General features: G+C 37.6%; 1 protein-coding gene and 2 long non-coding RNA genes across 6 annotated transcripts in view; 1 reads left to right on the top strand and 2 right to left on the bottom strand.

The window, feature by feature from the left end:
• The window catches only part of LOC140637782 (uncharacterized), a 35,966-nt gene extending 21,822 nt beyond the window's left edge, over nt 1-14,144 (bottom strand). For 2 of the 3 annotated variants that reach the window (XR_012034817.1, XR_012034818.1), the window contains exons 1-4: nt 13,855-14,144; nt 12,815-12,962; nt 12,037-12,230; nt 10,179-10,307 (exon numbers count right to left, since the gene is read on the bottom strand). This is a non-coding gene — a long non-coding RNA (uncharacterized lncRNA). The remainder of the gene's footprint in view (nt 1-10,178; nt 10,308-12,036; nt 12,231-12,814; nt 12,963-13,854) is intronic. The other variant, XR_012034819.1, reaches the window with a different exon arrangement.
• NEGR1 (neuronal growth regulator 1) overlaps nt 1-23,966 on the top strand; it is an 812,983-nt gene that overhangs the window by 613,914 nt on the left and 175,103 nt on the right. For both annotated transcript variants that reach the window (XM_072834066.1, XM_072834067.1), the window contains exon 5: nt 10,214-10,334. In XM_072834066.1, the coding sequence (XP_072690167.1) occupies nt 10,214-10,334 (121 nt within the window). The remainder of the gene's footprint in view (nt 1-10,213; nt 10,335-23,966) is intronic.
• On the bottom strand, nt 17,821-21,714 carry LOC140637784 (uncharacterized). The gene is made up of 3 exons (XR_012034821.1): nt 21,163-21,714; nt 19,007-19,113; nt 17,821-18,019 (listed from the first exon to the last, which is right to left on the bottom strand). It is a non-coding gene; the product is annotated as an uncharacterized lncRNA (long non-coding RNA).

The raw sequence follows: 23,966 nt of genomic DNA, 5'->3' as shown, positions 1-23,966 counted from the left end.
GACAATGAATTTCTGAAAAATTAGTTCCCTTTCGATCCATATCTTATCATGATCTCATGTTCTTAAAGGGAGCATAGCTCTCATCTCCTATCCACTGGTAGTAATACCTGTTTAATGGTAGCTAATGTTTTTATTGGCTGCTAACTCAGTGCCAAACACTAAGGTAAACACTTTTCATGAAGTTTTTTGTTGTTGTTTTTGTTTTTAATTCCAGTGTAGTTAATATACAGTGTTATATGAGTTTCAGTTGTATAATTTAGCAATTTGAGAATTCCATGTATTACTCAGTGCTTATCAAGATATGTGTGCTCTTAATCCCCTTCACCTATTTTGCCCATCCCCTACTCACCCCTCTGGGAACTATCTCTTTGTTTTCTATAGTTAAGTGTCTGTTTTATTGGTTTGTCTCTCTCTCTCTTTTTTTTTTTTTTTTCTTTTGTTCACTTGTTTGGTCTCTTAAATTCCACACATGAGTGAAATCATATGGTATTTGTCTCCCTTGATGGGCTTATTGACTTAATATTATATTTTCTAGCTCCATCCATGTTGTTGCAAATGGCAAGATTTCATTATTCTTTGGCTGTATAATATTCCATTTATATATATATATATATATATAGTCCATTTTTTATATATGTGACTGTATAGAAATATATTCACACACACACACACACCACATTTTCTTTATCCACTCATCTATATGGCCATTTGGGCTACTTCCATAATTTAGCTATTGTAAATGATGCTGCAATAAACATTGGGGTAAATGTATCCTTTTGAATTAATATTTTGTTATTCTTTTTTTTTTTTTTTTTTTTTTTGGTATTCTTTAAGGAAACATCCAGTAATGGGATTCCTGAATATCAGGGTAGTTCTATTCTTAATGTTTTGAGGGGGCTCCACACAGTCTTCCACAGTGACTTCACTAGTTTGCGTTCCTACCAGCAGTGCAGGAGCGTTCTTTTTTCTCCAGATCCTCATCAACACTTGTCTCTTGAGCTTTTGATTTTAGCCATTCTGACAGGTATGAGATGATATGTCATGGTTTTGATTTGTATTTCCCTGATGATGAGTGATGTTGAGCGTCACTTCATGTGTCTGTCGGCCCTCTGTGTCTTCTTTGGAGAAATGTCTGTTCATGTCTTCTGCTCATTTTTTAACTGGATAATTTGGGTTTGGGGTGTTGTATGAGTGCTTTATATATTTTGGATACTGACCCTTTATCAGATATCATTTGCAAATATCTTATCCCATTCAGTAGGTTGTCTTTAGCTTTTTTGGTCATTTCCTTTGCTGTTCAGAAGCATTTTGTTTTGATGAAATCTCAATGGTTTGTTTTCCCTTGCCTCGGGAGACGTATTTAGAAAGATGTTATTATGACCAATGTCAGAGAAATTACTGCCTGTGCTCTCTTCTAGGATTTCTTATACTTTCAGGTCTCCAATTTAGATTCTTAATCCACTTTGAGTTTATTTTTGTGTATGGTGTGAGAAAGTGGTCCGGTTTCATTCTTTTGCCTGTAGCTGTCCAGTTTTCCCAACACTTTGAAGACACTACCTTTCTCTCGGTGCATATTCTTGCCTTCTTTCTTGACGATTAATTGACCCTAAAATTGTGGGTTTATTTCTGGGCCTCTATGAAGTGTTTTATGTTGTCTATACAGCCGTCCCTGAAGTAGGCACTATTTATTTTACGGATGAAAAAACTGGAACTTAGAAGGGTGAAGTAACTCAGATAGTGAATGTTACAACCACTTTTGTTTGACTGCAAAGAAAAGCCTTTTCACTGCACTATTTTGTGACTGTGTAAATGTTTAAGGTCTTGGGGAAGCTGGAGGTACATTACAAACTGTATTATTTCCATCCCCTGTGAAAACTGGGCAGAGGTGTTATTCAATGTGAAAGTCCTTTAGGTCACAAAGATTATTTTTCAACTGTATTTCAGTGATTTGATTCTTTAAAAAATCTGACTGCATAAACTATTTTTTAATTTTTTTCTCTTAGCAATAAGATGGAGTTTTTAGCTTTCTTTAAGATCCAATTAGTCCATAAAGCGAGGACATATTTGCTTCATGGAAAGGGTTTATTGACCTTGTGATCCATTTCTGTGAGATCTATGACAGCCTTTGAGAGATTGTCATTATTCCTACCCTAAGGTGCAACCTGTCTTCAAGGAAGACATTTTTCAACTATCATCATCCTCATCCGTAACAATTGTGTATTGAGCACATCCTATATGATGTGTTCTCTGGTAGGTACTGGAAACCTTAAATTTTTTTCAAAGACTGTTTATTTGACTAAGGCTTCTTTGGTGTAGCTCACAAGTTCTAGAATTTCAAACAAGGTCAACATGCTTATTTACCACAGTGTTTTCCTACATACTTCTGTAGGACAGACTTCCTCACGATTTACTTCTCTTTACTATTCCTCACTCTTCTTTTTTGCTGTAATTCTTTAATATGGCACCTTCGTCATTGTCCATCATTCTGAGGGAGAGGGATGGTGTCAAATTTGTTTGCCTTTGGAACTATAAGGTTTCATTTGAACTACCTTAATTCACTAAGGCTATTGAAAGAATTCTTGGATTCATTCATCTTTTTGATAACAGGACTTTGTACAAAACCAAAGCTCCCACTGAGAATGACAAGAGAGGAAGAAGGTCTTTGTGGCTATTGTCATGTAACTAAGAAAACTTGAATCTTGATTAGGCTTATTGGGTGCCAAGTGCAGAGGTTCTGTTGCTTGCACCTGCAGAGCCTGGAGTTTTGGATGAAGAACCTTTAATTATCTTCATCCTGAAATGACTGGCTAAACAATGAATGGAAATAATCCCACTGAGTAAATGAAAAGGGAAGACTCCTCTTTTATGAGCATCTAATCACACAGGTGTTAAATACCCCTTCTTGACCCTTTCACTGCTGGCTTTTCCCAACATCCGTTCTTTGCTGTTCCCCACATCCATCTAGTAATACTTCTCTAAAATTAACTCATTTCAGTATACAATTGCTTCAGCTTACAGCTATATACAATTTGATATAAGGGCAGTATTTTGAAATTTCAGCAGTGCACACAAATCCATCTATTCCAAAGGATGCCATTGTACTTATGAATTTGAGATGCTCAAGTAATCAGTTTCTTTGCTACTTTGGTGTAATTGAAAGAAGCTGCATCTAAGCAAAACAAAAATGGTCTTTCTGGAAAGAAAAACAGTTCCAGAAACACAAACGCATGCAGATGCCTACCTTTACACTCCCATTCCCTGTAAAAGAAACTTACACTACTGGGTCATGGCCGAAATTCATAGAGCAATGGGGTATGATGGTAAAAAGAAATAGGTTCTGGGAGCAATCATTCAGATTTTACCATTTGGTTATCTCTTCTAGGAAGGGTTCAATATGATTTCTTAAAACAATGTATTTTTGGTGGAAAATGAGTGTTTTGTACAACTTAGCTAAGCATACTTATAATTCATTGTTATAGCTCCAGTTTGATAATTAATCATAGTTGTTGTAAGGTATATATTTCTGGCAAATAAATGACTATATATTTATGATGCAAATAACTGTGGCCTTTTCCCCACATAAAATTCATGAGTGCATTATACTTCATGAGCACATAGAAACCTGTTTAACCAGGGATGATTGTTGACCTGAATAGTAATAAATCACATAACATAGGATGTGGACTAGACCTTAGACATCTACAAGTCCCACTGTCCAACATACCCAGATCATATCCAAAAACATATTAGCCCCACAGGACTTTAATATAGAATCTTCTACAGGGACACTTGGGATGGCTCAGCAGTCGAGCATCTGCCTTCAGCGAAGGGTGTGATCCCGGGTCCAGGGATTGAGTCCCGCATCGGGCTCCCTGTGAGAGCCTGCTTCTCCCTCTGCCTGTGTCTCTGTCTTTCTCTCTGTGTTTCTCATGAATAAATGAATAAAATATTTTAAAAAAAAAACTTTTGCAATTCCATGGTCTCATAAGTTTGGAAAAAGCTTCATACTAAAAAATATTCATAAGACATACATGTACGTCACAGTCTCTGAGATGTGCTCTAGAAAAGAAACCTGCTGGGTATAATCAGACATTTTTGTCTCCATAGAATTCTTCTATTTATACAAAGTAATAGAGTTCAGAATGGTATAAACTTGGAATTTCACTAAAAATGTCCTGTCACTGCCAGTTAACTGAAATGAGTTGACTCAGGTCCAATGTGACCAATGATCTATTTAATTAAATTTTCTCTAAATTCCTTCCTTTTTTATGGATTGGCCAATGGCTTTCTCATCATCCTAAAAATTACTACAATAGCCTCCTAGCACTTCTGCAGTTCTGTTTCCCTTCCTGCCTCTCTGCAGACCATGATCTACTCAGCAGCCAAAGAATATTTATAAAAAGTTAATCAAGCCATGTCTCTCTGCTCAAAATCTCTAAAACCTCATCTCCTTGGAACAAAATTCAAAGGCTTTACCATGGGCTACCAGACTCTACAGAATCTGAGCCCCACCTGCCTGCCCAATTTTCTCTTCTGGATTCTTCCTCTCACTTATCTGCTCAGGCCATGATGACTGTTTGCTGCTACTTAAACCTTTAAGAATGTTTCCATCTCAAACATGCTCTCTCAACTCAAGGCCTATTTCTTTTCTGTTTCCTTTTCATATGTTACTGCAGACAACCACATGATTCCTTTTCTCTATTTCTCTATTTCTCTAATTTTCTGCTCAAATGTTGCCTTATCAATAAGGAGCTCCGTGACCGCACCACATAAAACAATATATCTCAGGATTCCTTTTTCTTTTATTCTGCTCAATTCTCATCTTAGTTCATACAGCTTTTTTACTACTTATTTATTTACTTTTTGTACATGCATGCACACACATACACACACACCTCAAAAATGTTAACCCTATGAGGCAAGAATACCATTTTTTAAATTAACATAGTCCCTAATAAAAATATTTAATTGATAAAGGAATGAAGAATAGATAGGTGGATGAATCCGCTTTTTTTTTTTTTGAATAGTCATTTTTAAGAGAGGTAGAAGAATATGGAAAGGGCTCATTCATGTCTCCAAGAAAAATCAATAGAGCCTTCAAGTTCAAGTGTATAATTTTAACCTCAAAATGAAATCTACATCAGACTCCCCTCTCCATATTGATTACCCATAGCCCTTTAATTCCCTAACACAAAAAAATGTTCTTAGGACTTTTTCTTACAAACAGTGTTAATTCTTGACTCATTCTTCATGTATGCTTCCATATGACATTTTAGGTCTCTTTCCATTTTCAGTGTCCATTATAGCAGCCTGTGAACCTCTAGACAACAGGATCATGTCCCTTTAACTTGTGTGGTAAAGCACCTAGTGTTGAGCCATATGCACAAAGAACTGCATAAAAGCCTTTTAATGACAAATTAGATTTTATTTCGGTTCATTACGCATGGGTTTTCAGGCAATGTTCCGGATTTCATGGTTTTGTTTATAATGAGTCATGGCCCCCTTGACAAACAAGAGAGTAATTAAACTAACCAGGTTATCAATAGAAGCTTGTGATGGATCTCCTGTTGCATATGGTTATTTCATCTTCAATAATAGTTGGATATTATAAAAGATTATGGCCTCTGAGTGCGACAGGGAGAGAAAGAGATTAAAGCCTATGAGAGCAAGAGTGGAAATATAATCCTACCTATGCCTCTCACAAGCAAAAATGTGTCATAATAATTGACAAATAAGTGGGATTTTATTTATAGATGTCTTTTGTATATTTTATTGCCTTTTATGGGGAGATGGGATTTTTGCTTTATAAAGATAATTAAATTTATTAAATGATTGCTTATATGAGACAGAGTGTGTGTGTATATATATATATTTGTGTATATATATGTACATATATATACACAAATTCATAGGCCTATACACATACAGATATATACATACATATATAATATATTAACATATCTACATATATATACTACATATATAAATATATAAATGGGCATGTGTATTATCTCATAGCATTTTCTTCAAATATGTTTGGCAACATTTTTTTATTATTTTTTCATCAAGTTATTAGCAAGCACTTTAATAAAAATAATATTTCTTTACAAGTTTCTTTCCAGAACTATAAACTGAACTTTTACTATTAAGAATAAAAATACCACAGAGAAATAGAGGTGTTATAATTTCAAAGTGAAGTATCACCTTTAAAAGAAAATGATGAATTTCCTAGAGTATTTTTAAAAGGAAAGGCAATGTTCTGTTGTAAGGGTGTTTACAGTTTTCACATTCACTGCATATTGAAAAATCATTAAACTCTGTATTTTTTTATTGCTTTCTAAAGAAACTTAAATATATCCAGGGTGCACACTTAACTCAGGTCATTTGTCTGAATGAATTAGTATTTGCATTTTCAAGGTTCCTGTTGTGTTAAACACTTTCCTATAGTGTTATTTAAAATATGTAGTACGTTAAAAAGATGGATAGAAGAGAAAATATTTATGAAAATAGATATGCATATAAACTCCTAGAAGATACCAGAGGAGAAAATCTAGATGACCTTGGAATGGGTGATGTCTTTTTAGCTGCAACACCAAAAGCCATACATAATCCATAGAAGAAATAATTGATAAGATGAACTTCATTACAATTAGAAATTTCAGCTCTGTGAAACACACTGTTAAGAATATGAAAACATAAGGTACAGACTGGGGGAAAGTACTTGTAAAAGGCACATCAGATAAAGGATGGTTATCCAAAATTCACAAAGAACTCTTAAACCTCAACCCAATTAAATAAGAATATAAACAACCCAATTAAAAAATGGGCCAAACACTTTAACAGAAACTTCTCCAAAGATACACAGATGGCAATTAAGTATATGAAAAAATGTTCCACATCAAATAATGAGATACCACTACACAATTAATAGAATGACCAAAATCTGGAACACCGATGGCCCCAAGTGCTGATGAGGTTGTGGAGCAAAAAGAGCACTCATACATCGCTGGTAGAAATGCAAAATGATAGAGCCACTTTGGAAAATAGTTTGTAGTTTCTTATAAGACTAAACATAACTTTGTCATGTGATCCAACAATTGCACTCCTTGGTATTTACCCAAAGGAACTTAAAACTTACATACGCAAAGCTTGTGCGTGGGTGTTTAGGAAGCTGCATTTCTAATTACCAGTGCTTGGAAGCAAACAAGATACTTTTAAGTAAGTGAATGGATAAATAAACTGTGGTACTTCCAAATGATGGAATATCATTCAAGTGCTAGGAAGAATTGATCTTTCAAGCCATGAGAGGACATTGGAGGAACCGTAAATGCATTACACTCAGTGATAGAAGCCAGTCTGTAAAGGTTACATGCTCTGTGATTACAACAATATAACAGTCTGAAAATGCAGAACCTTGGAGACAATAAAAAAGATCAGTGGTTTCCAGGGGTGGCGGGGTGGTAGAGATTAATAGGCAGAGAACACAGAAGATTTTTAGGGCAGTGAAAATAATTTGTACCATATCATAATGACAGATATATGTCATTAAGTTTTTGTCTAAACCCATAGGATATACAACCCCAAGAAGGAGACCTAATGTAAACTATGGATTTTAGATGATCGTGAGGTGTCGATGTAGGTTCATCAGCTGAGACAAAGGTACTGCTGTGGTAGGGAACGTCCATACAGAGAGGCTAGGCATGGATTGGGGCAAGGGGTATATGGGCTATCTCTGTACCTTCCACTCAGTTTTGTGTGAACAGACATTGCTCTAAAAAATAAAATCTATTAAAAGACAATGACACCTGCATACAGCTCCTAATGTTTCTCTCCCAAACTCATCAACTAATTATCTTACCCATCTCAGGCGAAGGGTAGTCTAACCTTCCAGTGAAGCCAAATGAAGTCACCCTGGACTCCTGGTTTTTGTTTGTTCATTTTTTACTATGTTAGGAAAATCCCATTGGCTTCAATTTCACAACCGACTCCAAAGCCAGTTACTTTTCCTACCCCCAGTGCTACCCCCCTAATCTGAGCTACCAGCATCACTCGCCTTGCTTCCTGCAACAGCTTCCTGTGAGTGCTCAGCTTCCCTCCTGGCCTCACTATCATGTTTTCTCAACACAACACCCAAAATACCTTTGAAAAAAAAGCTAGATTATATCTCTCTTCCATAGTCGTTCACCATTTTGCTCAGAGTAAAGCCAAGTCCTTAAAATGGCCCTCAGGGTCCTATCTGATCTATCCTTTGGCCCCAAGTATTAGTCAGGGTTCTCCAGAGAACCCGAACCAGTAACCTGTGTGTGTGTGTCTACGTCCATATAGAAATAAGTCTATATATGGTGTGGATGTATACATATACTTATATGCATAAAACCTACAGATATCTAGATAGATACACACATACATATTTACACGTATCTACCTACTTACACACACACAAAGAGATTATGTTATCAGGAATAGCTCACATGAGGTTGAGGAGGCCCCTGAATTACTGTCTGCAAGTGAAAACTCAGGTAAGCCAGTGGTATAGCTCAGTCCAAGTCTGAAGGCTTGAGAACCAGGGGAGCCAGTGGTGTGAATCTCAGTCTGAGAGCAGAAGACCAGTGTTTTACCTCCAACAGTCGGGTAAGGAAGGGGGGCATTTCTCCCTTCCTCTGCCTCTTGTTCTGGTCAGGCCTTCAATGGACTCTGTGGTATGCATACACTTCACTGAGTCCACTGATCTGAATGGTATTTCCTACAGAACCAGACACACCCAGAAAGAGCAAATACCCTGACGCTGTGACACAGTCAAGTTGACGCAAATTTAATCATCACACTCCATCTCCCGATAATCCTCCTTCTTTTTCCTTTCCTTCAGCCACATGGTTATCTTTGTTATTTTTCAAGCAAGTCAGGCTTGCCTCAGCCTCAGGGCCTCACTGCAAGCTCTTCTCTCTTCCTGAAAGGCTCTTTCTCTGGATATCCACAGAGCAAACTCACTCATCTACATCTAGTCTTTACGTAAATCTCACTTTCTCAATAAATCTTCCTCAGATTACCTTACATAGAACTATAATCTATTCCTTGCTCAGACTCCTCTTATCCTGCCCTAATTTTTATTTATCATCTCTATTATCACTGTCTAATGTTTTATTTGAATTACTTATTTTATTTACTGCTTATAATCTGTCTCCCCTTCCCTCCCTCCATCTAGAACATAGACTTCATCACATCCGGGAATTGCACTGCTTTGTGCCTTGAGAAATGCCTGGTGTGTGTTGATGGCTCAACAACTATTTGATAAGTAAAGGAGTGGCTATATTAGAAAGAAGCTTTTTAAGCATCATTTTGTGGGTTTTGATTTCTGAACATGAACCAGATACTCACCCTGCCTTCAGGCAGCTAACAAACAAGCCTGGCATTCCCATAAATAATTACCATACAAGATGGAAAGCAATGGGATGAGAGATTTAGATAAACTATTTCGAGACTGGAAAGCTATTTTCAACCGGAGCAACAGGAAAGAGAATGGAGACGCCTAATTGAGCCTAAATCTGTAGAAATGGAAAAGAATAGCATTCCGGGTAGAAGAAACAACCCCCCAAAAAAACACTAATGTGCTAAAGTGCAGGAAGTAGGCAGAAGAAAACACAGAATAATGGAAGAGCTGAGGCTTTGAGTCAATGTGCCTAAGTCAGTATGCCCCTACTAAGCCCAAATTCTTCAGCTAAGTAGCTGTGTGACGTTAGATAAATTATTTAACCTCTCTGAGCTTCCAGTTTTCACATTTATGATGTTGGGATAATCCCATCTAGCTTACAATATTGCCCTGAGGAAATCCTGAACATAATGCACCTAGCCCAGTGACTGGCTCCCAGTGATCACTCAATAAATGAGAGCTATTATGGGACTGTAGTCTGACTGGAGTACAGATGAAGTGTTCCCCTCAACAATGCCATTTTTCCAACAGGAAGCAAGGCCAAAATGTATTGCATTTACTGTGCACTCCTTGGGAACATTCATCTATTGTCCAACTTGAAAAATGAAGCTGAAAATGACTAGTCTTGTATTAGAAGCATAAAACACTGAAAATGTGATGCATTGGCCTATCAGGCACAAGATTGCTTTGAATATAGAAGGAATAAAAATATATGTGTGTTATATTTTTGCTGCAGATTAGTTTCACTTACCCACTGGTTTCTTGCTTTGTTTGTTTCTTTTTCAGTCGCTCCTACGATTCAGGAAATTAAATCTGGCACCGTGGCCCCGGGACGCAGTGGATTGATAAGATGCGAAGGTGCAGGTGTGCCGCCTCCGGCCTTTGAATGGTACAAAGGAGAGAAGAAGTAAGGACTTTGTGATTATTACTGTGTTTCCAGCACTTTGAGCTAATGTGTTTGTGTTTCAGATACTTACTTGAAACCATTTTTTTTTTAACTGGCTTGAATGATTCTCAGCAGCCTCCTCGAAGGCAGGCAAACCAAAGGGGCTCACCTGAGAGGGAGGAGTAGCTAATAGCATCTAGAAGAAATGTCCACTTTGGTTTTCTATGATCTCAGGGAGGCCACTGATGCATTTTGCTTCTTCTCCTCCTTTCGGACCCAGCACACGGTTGCTCTTGCTGGCAACCATGTTTACTTGGGAAGTAAACCAGCTTTTAAAGGACTTGGGCACAGCTTTCCTGAGAGCACTCCAGAAGCAATCAGAGCTGCTGCCTTTGCCTCGCTTCCTTGAGAAGTCTCAACCCTTTCACCTGCCTTACTCTCCCGCGAGGCGTTTTAACATTGCATTGTATAGAACGCTGTGTTTTAGATATTTTATCACTAAAGGGCCTGTCGAGAAGATAAAATACATGGTTAAAGGACTAACCAAGGGGATTTTAGGGCCACTGTAACTTTAGCTCTCTATGATTGTCCCCTTGAGGAGCCCCAGGACAAGCCTTGACAAGAGCTGTTGAACAAGAGAAGACAGGACTTGACTACTTTCTCTTTACTTTCAAGCAGTGGGCTCCTTCACACCTCTTCAGCTGCTCTTATCAAGCCATCAAAGAAGAGGGGGACCCCTGCGGGTTAGCAGGAAGATGTGATGCAGAGGGGAGGATGTTATCTGGAACATATATTTTTTGCCTCAAAACTAGGGAAGAGTGTGTTCAAGAAAATGTTAGGTTGGACCATATGCAACTGCCATTTTTAGTCAAAAAAGCTCAATATTGGCAATTCCATACTGTTCGACGTGTACATGCATGGGGTTTACTTATTTACATCGTGACTCGTGACTATTGTCAGCTAAATGTCTGAACTGAAAACTAGTGAAATGAGGTAAGAGCTGAGATGTTGCCATAGTGGATGACAGTGGATAGGACTTAGCAGGTACTTTTTTGCTTAAACTGTAATCCAAAGAAGATTTGTAGAAGAGCTTCCCCCTCTCAACGTCAGCCTTAACAACCAAGGATATCCCATGACTACCTCATTGGATCTGAGTAACTGACTCTGCTTTTGTCTACAATTATTTGCAACTATTTTTATGCAACCTCTTCTACAATTTGAGGTGCTCAATTTTTAACTCTTTTGACTATTTAATGTTTTTACTAATTCTAAATCTACCTCTTTGTGGCTTCATTAGAAGCCCCATTTTTTACATACTTGGAATTAGATAAACTAGTCTGCAGTCACCCTTGTCCTATCATACAATATTGTATATCAGCCAATATAACCTTTCTCAGATTCTGATAATCCAGATTCAGAAGTTCAAGTTTGGGATTATCTATATAGACAAACATCTAGAAGAGTGGTTCCCAATCCTCTGAAAGTCATGAAACCCTTTTTTCAAATACAATCTTATGTGGAAGCCCAGTAAGTAATATCAATGAAAGCATGACTTCTCTCTCAGTAGATGAGAGGTGAATGGAGTTTCAGTTCCATGGTCTCAGGGCCCTCCCTTGCAACCTCCCCCCACCCCCCAATTCCTGGTTCCTCCACAAAGCACAGTTTAAATAATGACAAACTACTTTACATATCTCTCAAAGTCTCTTTTGAATCCATGTCATACCTTTCTTACAAGCTAGCAGAATTATCCCCAGTAGTACAAGTGAGAGCTCCTTTGTTAAAGTCCTTTTGGTTTCCAGTGTTTTGTGAAATGATGTCCTGAATTTTTTTTTTCTATTTCTCTCTCTCTTGTTCTTTCCTAAATTCAGCAACCATTGTCATAAAAGGCTGCAATAATCCTTAGTCGACTTTCTTGGCCTATAGCAAAAACAGCAAAGGACCCATTGGTGTCCATAGTCATAACTTTAGTGACTTTTTTTTTTTTCCTACTGGAGAGGTGGACTATAGCTTTTATTACATTTTCAAAGGAGTTCAGAACCACTGCTAAAAAAGGTAGATTGATTCTCCCCAATCAATGCCCTTTCCCAACACACTCACACACCTAGAGAAAATCTGAGAGCTGTGAAAATCAAATGCACCGGTCAAAGGCAAACACACTTTCATTTCAGAGTGAAGTATACATCTGTCATTTGTTAAGGTTTTATTTGAGGAAATACTCAAATTATCAAATACCACAAGAGTATATAAAGTCCTCTCAAAATCTCAGTGAAGCAAATTTGAGAATGTGCAAGGAGTAGGAAAGGGAAGGGTTCTGGTTGCTGAGTGGTGGTTGTTTACCTTCTGGGCCCAGGCCATTCAAATATTTATCTCATTAAAATGAAAAATGATGTAAAAAACCTGCTGTTGGACTGGCAGTGTTCTAAATTGTTAACAGACACTAACCCTTTTTGTTATATTTTCACACTTATAACTTCTAAGATAGATATTATAATTATTCTTACCTTTTGCTTGGGGGAAACCAAAGCACAGAGTGTTTTTAATTTGCACAGGTTCATAGAGTAGTGGCAGAGCTGGGATTTGAACTCAAGAAGTCTCGCAAATCTTCATGCAGAGTCCCTGCACCTAGTGTAGGTCATGGCACTTCAGAGACTATCAAAAATAATTTGAAATGTCAGTGTTAAATGGCAAGGGTAAGGGCATTGCAGGTCATTTATGAATTAGCAAAATAAAAGACTGCACATACAAACACTCACACTTTCTGAATTTACTTAGTCAAAGACACAGAAATAATGGAATCAAGATAGACACACAGGGAAGAAACAGATACAGCACGTTCCCAAGCTGTTTTCTTGACCTCCAGGTCACTAACAGAAACACAAAGCTGTCAGAGACCCTGTCAAAGTGTAGCAGAGTTTTTACAAGATCTGGAGAAGTTGTATTTCCTCCAGATATTTTATACTTTGAGCTTACAAAAATATTAAGGAATAAGTTACCCTCTTCACTTCTACTTAAGAGAATGTTTATAAAAACTCATCTCTTTTAAATTAAGATCTTCAAAGCCAAAGCTTTATTCAAATAAATATAAACAAATAATTAAAAAAAGGCAGTACCTGAACATCCATAGTCTCATCTCTGCCTCTAGTTCTTCCACGACCTATAAAACCCATGTCTGTGTGCTGAGAATAATCTCAAAACCTTAAAACCTTGCAAAATAGAGCACATTTTTTTAAAAAAGAAAGAAATAAATGCTTGCTGAGGACAAAGCACTTTCCAGGTTCTTTAAATTCTTTTATCTCACTTACTCTTCAGACTTCTGTGAGACACAATTTATTGCCCTTAATTTACTGATGACAGAACTGAGGCACAAGAGACTTAACCTGTCCAAGAGCACTCAGCTTCAAAGATGCCATCAAGACACATTTTATCATTAACCTCTCAGTCCAAATTCTTTCCCCTGTATACCCTGCCATCCTTAGTTATCTACGGCCAAGTAACAAATTAACCCCAAACTTAGCAGCTGAATCCAGTAAGCATTTACTACCACAGTTTCCGTGGGTCAAGGTGGGAGCAGCTTAGCTGGGTAGTGATGACTCAGTGTCTCTCATCAGGTCCAGTCAAGTGTCACTGGTGCTGGTCATCTGAAGGCTCGACTAAGGCTGGGGGATCTGCTCCCAGGGCATCTCATTCACATGCCTGGCAAGTTAGTTCTTGTTATTGGCAGAAGGCCTCAGTTAATCACCACTAGACCTCTTCCTAAGGCTGTTTGTCATCTTGACGTGGTTGTTAACTTTTCCCAGAACTAGTAATCCAAGAGAGAGCAAGTTAGAAACTGTTTATGACCTAGTCCCAGAAGTTATGTTCTAGAATTTCTGTAACATCTTATTGGTTACACAGGGTGACTCTATTGAATGTGCAGGGGGCAAAATAGGGACACGAATATCGAGAGCTGAGAATCATCAGATGCTATCTTCAAAGATAGCTTCCATACTGTCTCCTTCAGGGATAACACGGATGACAATAAAAAATACATATATTTACATTAGAAATATTAGCAATTTGGGGATCCCTGGGTGACTCAGCAGTTTAGCGTCTGCCTTCAGCCCAGGGCGTGATCCTGGGGTCTGGGGATCAAGTCCCATGTCAGGCTCCCTGCATGGAACCTGCTTCTCCCTCTCCCTGTATCTCTCTCTTAGTCTCTCTCTCTCTCTCTCTCTCTCTCTGTCTTTCATGAATAAATAAATAAAATCTTTAAAAAAAAGAAATATTAGCCATTTGACATTTAGTTTGTTAAACTGTTTAGATAAGCACCATGAGAATGACTAAAGTTATGTACTTATTATTAAAATATTATCCTTTGGTATAAAATGGTTACTTTTTTTTTACACTACAGGCCCTTTTAGCATTCCTAGGAGGGACAATGCTCACAGACTTAATTTTACTTCATATACATTTTAGTATTAAGAAAATCAGGGTTCAGAATTCAATGATATGGAAAGCAAAAAATATAAACTTTTATCTTGGTAATAGAGAAGATATATAAAAAAGAAATAGATTCCTTAAATCCAGTGCAGGGCACTTTCAGAATAGGCAAAGTACTATGAAGCAAGTAATGTCTTTGATGACATGAAATTAAGTTAATCTATGGCTTGAGAAGAAGAGTGTATTTATTTAGAATTAAGACTAAAAGTATAAACTATATTGTAATGGACTAATGTTTAAATAGACATTGAAAAAACTTGAGTTTTGTATTTTTTTTTTTTTTGTGAAGATGGCATTACTATCTTGTAGATCAGTGGTAAACAGTGGTCCACGACATTTTCAAAATATATATCCCTATGAATAAAACTTTAAACTTAGGAAAAAATTACCAGTATATGCATACTTATTTGTAAATTGTGCATATGCACTTTTGAACTAATATTTGGCCAACATTAAATGACCTACACCATATAAAATTTAAAAGATGAGATACAATTATAATATAAATGGGCATTCTATCATTTTCTTTTCAACTCCAACAGATCACTCGGTACCCACCTTGGAGCACTCACCCTACATTTTGGAGACTCTTGTAAAGTATGTTAGTTTATTTACAATAAGGAATTTTAAGGGATTTTCAAGGGCAATTTTAATGACATGCAAATTGTACCGTACACGCTGATTTTGCAATCTTATAACACATATAGCTCTCCATATACTCTCCTACCCATTCCTCACACAATTCTAACTACATTTTTTAAAACTTAATTTTATTTTAGAGACAGAGTGGGGAAAAGAGAGTGCGCTGATGAGCAAGGGCAGGTAGAGGAGCAGAGGGAGAGGAAACAGAATCTTAAGCAGACTCCATGCTCAGTGCAAAGCCCAACAGGGGGCTTGATCTCTTGACCCTGAGATTATGACAGAGATAAAATCAAGTCAGATGCTTAACTGACTGAGCCATTCAGGCACCCCATACAATTCTAACTAGATTATACCTAAGGAAAAAAATCTTTATCTCATAAAGGTAAAATGACTTGTTTAAAAGAAGTAAGTGGGAAAGCTGAATGGGAAGTAAAATCTAAGTTTAAGGAAACCTTCGTAGTGGGTGATAGATCTGCTTTTGGACTTGGCAGTGATGGTTTCACAGGTGTACACTTACCCCAAACTCATTGAGTTGTATATATTAAATATGTGCATCCACGTATACACATACACACACATATACATACACACACACACACACACACACACATATATATATAAATCATACCTCAACAAAGTGATTTTCAAAGATTTTATTTATTTATTCATGAGAGATGCACAGAGAGAGACAGAGAGAGAGAGAGAGGCAGAGACACAGGCAGAGGGAGAAGCAGGCTCCATGCAGGGAGCCCGACACGGACTCGATCCCGGGTCTCCAGGATCACACCCCAGGCTGAAGGTGGCATTAAACTGCTGAGCCACCTGGGCTGCCCTACAAAGTAATTTTTATTTTTATTATTTTTTATTATTTTTTTTCAAAGTAATTTTTAAAAACAAAAACAAAACCAACCCCAATTTCCTGAGTCTTGTGTCAAGATATCCCTTTTCTAGATTTTATACAACTTTGATTATTCAGAAGAGACTAGAAATAAATTAATTCTCTCTCTCTCTCTTTTCCATCCCCTTCTTTCTCCCTCTCTTCTCTTTTGCAAGGCCATTCTTACAAGATTAAGCAGTTACATATTTTTATTTAGAAGGGTACAGGAAATAACCCATTACCATCCCATGTTAAAAATAATCTTTTTTGATGACCTGGGATTTTATGCATTTGTTAAAAAAATATATGCATTGGGCACTTAACTGTGACATAATTGTAAAAAGACTGAAAATGAAGTAAATTCCTGCATTGAAGAAACTTCTTTTTCTAATATTATTTCACTGTGTATCTATAATTTTATTCTGATGCTATGTCACTCTTTTTTTTTTACAGCCTAAATCTTGTCAGTACAGTTTTGTTACCCCTGTAATGACTTTATGATCATTGGCTGGGGAAGAGATAAAGGCTAAATATATGAAATAAGTGAGAACATTTCAACTCCGGGAAATGGAAAGCACATGTCCATAAGACAGACATGCAAATTATTGTATATAAAACTTTGGGCCAGCCAAGCAAAATTGAAAGTGGGCTACCTCAGTTTGCATTCCCTGACTTAGAGCTTACAGTTTGTCATAGAAATCACCAAAATGAAATAAGGACCAAGGAAGAAGATCTTAAAGGAGCCCTAAGACAAGTCCAGAATAGTGCACAGCAGGGGTCCTTCACCTCAAATCAGAGCATTAACACATACTTCAGGGAAAAGGTAGCTTTTATGATTGATACCAATGAGCACTATTTCCAAACATTGCAAGGAGTCAAGAATAATCATAAGCAAGGAAAGAACATGGTCATTGTGATGTAGGCATTCTGTGGAGAGAGGTATTTTTTTATGCCTTGAGGTAGAGGATGTGAAATCAGGTGTAATAGGAGGTAGGGTTAGAAATGCATTTTAGGGCAAGACTTAGAGCATTTTATTTGTTCTTTTTTTTAATTTTTTTAAAGATTTAAATTCAACTAGCCAACATATAGTACATCATTAATTTCAGATGTGGTGTTCAGTAGTTTTCAGTTGGGTAGAACACGCAGTGTTCAACACATCATGTGCCTTCCTTAATGCCCGTTGCCCCATTACCCCACCCCCCACGCCCCTCCACTCCAGCAACTCTCAGTTTATCTCCTATCGATAAGAGTCTCTCATGGTTTTTCTCCCTCATACAAAGGGCCAACAGACACAAGACTTGGAGCCCTTTACATGTCATGATAATACATTTAGACTTGATTCAACAGGGTCTGGGAAGCCACTGAAGGACTTTTCAAGGGTAGTAAACATATCCATTCCCTGTCTTCACAAAATGTTTCTCAGAGCAGTTGGGATGGGAAATTTACAAAATATGGTTTAACTAGGGTATTAGTTGTGAATTAAAAAGCAAGCGAGGAGGGGTACCTGGGTGGTGCTTTCGGTTGAGCATCCAACTCTTGGTTTCAGCTAAAATCCTGTTCTCAGGGTCATGAGATCCAGCGTCACATAGTAGGACTCTGTGCTCAGTGCTGAGTCTACTTCACATTTTCTCTTCCTCTCCCTCTACCCCTCCTACTTGTGTATGTTCTCTCGCTCACTCGCTCACTCATTCAAATAAATAAATAAATCCTTAAAAAAAAAAAGCAAGAGAGGAAAAAGTTAATATTTGTATACTTCAGTGATTGGTTAGATACACAAGGAAAGGACCATGGGAAGATGATTTTAAGTTTTCCAGCTCAGTGATAAGGTGAATGGTGAAGTCGCTGAGTCTGGGAACATAGGAAAAGAGATTTGGGAAAGGTTGCACTGAGTCTGGTTTAGAACATCCTGAAATCGAGATGTTAATACTACACACACAGTCCACCAATAGCTAGATTTGGGTTGTGTTCTTTAAAATTCACAGTAATATTTCCAAAATAAACATCCGATCTTATCACTTTATACCTAAATCTCTTCAAGGATTCCTGAATGTCCCTAGAATCAAGTCCTAACATCCCAGTTTGGGTATGGGAGGCCTTCATATCCTTGCCCCTATTGACCTGTCAGGCTCACCTGCCATGTACCATCTCGCAATGGCGTTAGAAGTGTCCTAAAATATTTTAGTTCACAAACTGTGACATGATCTTTATCTTTACGGCCTTTTCATATGTTGACCATTTAGCTCATAAGCCCCTCCCCCCCCACACCTACACACACACACACACACACACTCACACTCACACACTCACACCTATCCTGGCTTCTTTGGGCTGGCTGCCTTTCACTGCTCCTTTAGTCTCCATCCAGATATTACCTTCTCTCAGAAAACTACCCTGACCCCTTTCTACACAGAAAGGAGTCTCTCCAGATGAACTGCCACAGGCTTGCCTCTATCAAAGCACCCCTTAAACTATACTCAACTTTGTTACCCGTCTCTCTCCTCCTGAGCCATAATCTACTACGAGCGAGCATCCCTCCCTCTTTGTCACCGTGTTCCCAGCAACTAACATGGTGTTTGAAATACACTCTGTTGCAAAAATGAGGTGTGGCCTCTTAATCACGATGAAGGATAGCCATTCTTATTTTAATTCATTTTCACACCGAGAAGACAATATTGGTCCCATATTCGTCTGTTACCTTAGATTGCAGGGTACTGTCAACCCACTCTGTGACTGCAGAAAAGAAGCTGCTCCCCGTTGCTCAGTTCTGAGGCCCCAGGATCTCTTTTTTTGTGGATGTGATCCCTGCAAAACGGTTGTGTTGGTATATTGTGGGATGAAATTTGACATTAAAATCATGAGCACATTGATATTAGAAAAGCAGTGCAAGCGGAGGGGAAGTATCTAGTCACAGGCCAGGTTGTCAGGGATACAAGACTCAACTGCAGCCAGAGGAGGATTGACACTTGCACTATAGCCTTTGTTTATTTGATATAAAGTTAAAGGCAGTCTCTTCCCTGCGTGAATCAAACTGTCACGAGTAAGGCAGCCCAAAGGTCTCTAATCTAAAATTATTAATTTCATTAAAATTGATAAAGTAAACAAGACATACATTTTAAATAGCCTAATAAAGTCTAAAATCATTAAAATGTCCTAATATATTATAATACATTAATTTATTCAAATGTGCAACTAAAGATAGATACCCCTTGGGGCTGAGACATTGATGCATGATATTCTTCAGTCTGTTCCTAGGAATAAGTGATATCATATTGTATTCAAGCCTTAAGTAGCAAGCAACACAGTAAACCAGGAGGTTGCTATAGCAGCACGTTCACATCAATTTTCATTTCTTTCTGCTATCTAGCAGTTCTTACTCCTCCTCCTTTTTACTCTTATTTATTTATTTTTTTATCTACCGGAACATCTGTGAAAAACCTAGATGAGGTTGATAATGCACAAGTAATTGAGACTGAGTTTGGCACGTCTTGAAATCATGATGCTCTGATCTTTCCAGTCACTCTCATAGATCTTTCCTTTAAAAATAATTTCCTGTATTTTCAATATTTAATATTTTGCTGCCATCTGAGAGGAAATGTATCTGTTCTGTCTAAGAAACAGACCCCATCATTGAACAATAATAACACCCATCACATTTCTAGTGCCTACTGCATTTGATATATGTGTGTGTGTATGTGTGTGTATGTATAGATATTGCATTTTGTGCATTTAAAAACCATTCTTACACCAACACTTTGAGATTGGCTTCATTTTTTTCCATTTCCCAGATGAAAAAACTAAGCAGTACAAAAATGTAAAAGCATAATTTATTCAGTCAAACATACAATAACTACTTAACCACATACCTATTAAGTACCAATATTATGCTCCGTGCTTAAAACACAATGAATAGCAAAAGCTAGGAAGCTTGCCTAATGGAGTTGCACTCTAATGGGGAATATGGATGGAAATCAAAAATCATGCAAATGTTTGAAGACTTGTACCTGAAATGGTGTGGTAAAGAGAAATTTTTGACGTGATGATGGTTTGAGAAACTCAGAACGGACACAGTAACTCCATAGCATCACCAGGACTCAAACTTTAGAGGCAGTTTTGAACTTACTTAAAATTATTGCGTTCTTGCCACTCATCTAGGTTATGTGTTTCTTTTTTTTTTTTTCTGCCATCCTTGACTATATTCCACATATACGTTATGGAAAGAGATTTACTACAACCGAAATATTTAATGAACGCAGGGGAAGAAAAAAAAAAAAAACAATAGTCAATGCTGAGAGTATGTGTTGTCTGGCAGGTAGTTTGAGGTGGAAAGAGGGCAAGAGACCATTTCATGCTTCTCATCTTGAGCCTGAGTAGCCTGAAAAAGTGACTCCACTGGGAGCAAAAGACAGTTGCTGTAAGAGACTAATGGGCATAGCTAAGCCCCACATAGATAGTTAAGAGGCCTCTGGCCCAGGGAATCTGCAGATAGCTAGCTGAACTGGACCCTACATTTTTGTTTTTTTAACTTTCTATCCCATTAGATTCACCCCACAGGTTGGGCCTGCCTTTCCTGGCACATATTACTTGGTTATTTCGCTCCCCCGGTTCTATTCCCTGGCTTGACTTAATTTCCTTGAACCACTCATGATTTCTGACATGTCTTTCCAAACTCAAATACAATATCCTAGTTTCTACTTAGTGATTTGAATACCAGTTGCTACTTTGGGACAAGACCAAGAGTCAGAAGCTCTGGAGTTTGAATGTTGGTTCTACCACTTACCAGATGATAGAAGATAACTTAATCTCCCTAAACTTTTTTCCCCTTATCTGTAAAATGGGACTAGTAATGCTTACCTCTTGGGCTTGCTGTGAAGATGAGTTAATATGCATTTGGAAATGCTTGACTGTTTTCTGAATGTCAGTTTCCCACACTCGTCACACCAAACTTTTTGCACAATGTTGAAACTCTTTAAAGTTAGGTTACTTCAGTCATAAATATGTTGAGTACAGCTAACATTTTCCATATACATAAAGTATTGCTGCTTACATTGAAAAGGCTAGAAATACAGCCATGATTCAGAGCCAAAATATATGTTAGCTAGAAATCTATCACCGGGAGAGGCATTGAGATGTGTTGTGCAAAGACCTACTTGCCATCTCAGTGTCATCATCACATTTTTAAGTGTAGCCAAGTCCTCAGACAGAACTCTGTCCTATTTATCTTTTTCCCCCTCTGGTTCTTACATCCAGTACTTTCAGGCTGGGAGATATTTAATCATCATTTGATGACCAAGTAAAACTTCATTTTCATTAAAACCATATCACCTGTGACTTTTTTACCATCAACCATGATTTTTTTTTTTTTTTCTGAAGCTCTTTTTTTAAGTCATATTCTTAGCTCTAACCACCTCCTGGAACTCAGAAGCCTGCAATCCACTGTTGGAAGTTACATTCCTTCTCTTCATACATAGAATTCTTATGATTCAAGAACTCCTTCTGCCCCCTACTGTCTTCCATCTCTGCTATGCTAACCACCCAAAGATCAATTAATAAGACAATGATAATCTTATCCAGTTATATGACATGATATATAATTACCGTATTTCTGTGTAATTCTAGCTCGATAAGAGATCTATTACCATTTGCAAACACCTCTCCCACTCCTATTTCAGGTTACTTTGATATTTTAAATGTTGTTATCTGACAGACTTATGTATGTTTCCTCTATGAGCAATGAAGTATTTCAGGGACTATGCGCACTTGAAAGCTTGTTTCTCCAGAATATTTATTGTTACTCCTGACCTGGAAGGGCAGATAGTAAACAAGAGTCCCAAACTGTGTCATGAGGCTCGATTTATATATAAAATGAATGAGGCCTGGTATAGCTGTTCATTTATTTTTGCAATCTTAACAATCAGTGCCAATGGCTTTGTTGTCAATTTTGCTGTTGGACATTGCAGTGGACTCACCTGTCCATCCTACTTACTGCCTGAGAGAGGCTCTGATTGTAAAGTTCGTGAACATTTCATGAACCAGATATATGAGTATCCTCAGTTATTAGCATGCTTTCTATGTGCCACTTCTTTCAGACTGACACTTGAAAATATAAGGGACTGTTCTAATTCCAAACTAGTCATTTGGTCAGGCTGTGCTGTTTATGAGTTGCCTGCAGCATCTGCTGGCAGGGCACATAGCCTGTGGTTCACAGATTTATGAAGCATTAGTGAAAGGCAGAAGGAAGAAGAATGAGGGCAATGGTCCTCAGTATGTGTCTCCATCCTTCTGGGCTGCTATAACAAATTCCATGGATTGGGTGGTTTTTAAACAACAAAGTTATCTCATAGTTCTGGAGGCTGGAAGTCCAAGATCTAGGTGCAAGCACGTCCTCTTCTGTGTTACTAACCTCTTATTGTATCATCAGATGACCAAAGGGGCTATGGGAGCTCTCTGGAGGCACTAATCCCATTCATCTTGGTTTCACCTTCATGATTTTTAAGCACCTTCCAAAGGCCCCACCCACTAACACTATAATCTTTGGAGCTCAGGTTTTCAACATATGAATTTGGGAGGACACAAACATTCTGATCCTAGTGGTATGCAACAAACTACCATAGGTGGCAGAGGGTAGAAGACAGCAAGGTCCACAATAATAGAAGGATCTCATAGCCGAGGGGTCCACTGAAAGGTAAAAACACAAAAACTAAAAATGCTTGGGGATTTCTAGGCAAGCACCAAATGCTGCTGATCTACTTCTGAGGGAAGGAATACCATGTTTAACCACTAACTCAACAGAACTGTTTTCTCTCTTTTGGGGGGAAGGGACTATAAGAAAACATCTCTTATTCTCTAATCTAAGTCAATACAAGAATGATTCTCTTAGAACTTGAAAGATTTATTTAGGGAAAGTAGAGAACTCCAAATAAGGCAATATTCCAGATTTAGTTCTCTGGTTTTATTGCAAGGTATATTGTGAACTATTGCTTGAATTGTCACTTCAAGATTTCATATCACTGATGTAAGGAAGTCTGGTTTCAAACAAGTCTGAGATGGATATAAAAAATTCAGTGGGGCCAGGATCATTCTGTTAATAGGCTGATATGTGCATTTTTGAAAGCTATCAAGGAATTTCTTTAACACAGAGTAACAATTAAATTTCTCATTTATATGTATTAATAAAATGATTTTCTTTGTAGAAAATATAGGTATATCCAACCATTTGGGAATAAAACTGTTTCATTAAAAAAATCATCAATTAAGGAACACTTTTATTATTATTTTTTTTTTTTTAGTCAAAGATTGAAATTGTATTACAGACATACATGATGGGACTTATAAGTGTGGTTTAAATTTCGATAGTCAGTAACTAAGGATCGAAGTATTCATCTCAACAGAGTCCCCATTGTGATTAAAATAAACCCAATTGTAAATGCCTGTTTATATATCTGATTGATTCTTCTCTTCAGCTCTGACCTTCTGAAGGGCCTTGAAAGATCTTCAAAGACATGTGCTGCCCAGCCAAGTCCCTAATCACCTAAGCATAGGATTCATCTTTGTAGCAATGACAATTTTCAGAATTGATTTGAATAGCTGAGAAAGCCCCTCACCCCATGTACCCTCAGGACTCCGTAAGAAAATCATAGAAGTAAACCTCCAGAGAT

The sequence above is a fragment of the Canis lupus genome, chromosome 8, assembly GCF_048164855.1.
Source record: "Canis lupus baileyi chromosome 8, mCanLup2.hap1, whole genome shotgun sequence".
Classification (NCBI taxonomy): Eukaryota; Metazoa; Chordata; class Mammalia; order Carnivora; family Canidae; genus Canis; species Canis lupus.
The sequence above is the reverse complement of the archived record's forward strand: the minus strand, read 5'-3'. Positions and strand labels throughout refer to the sequence as shown.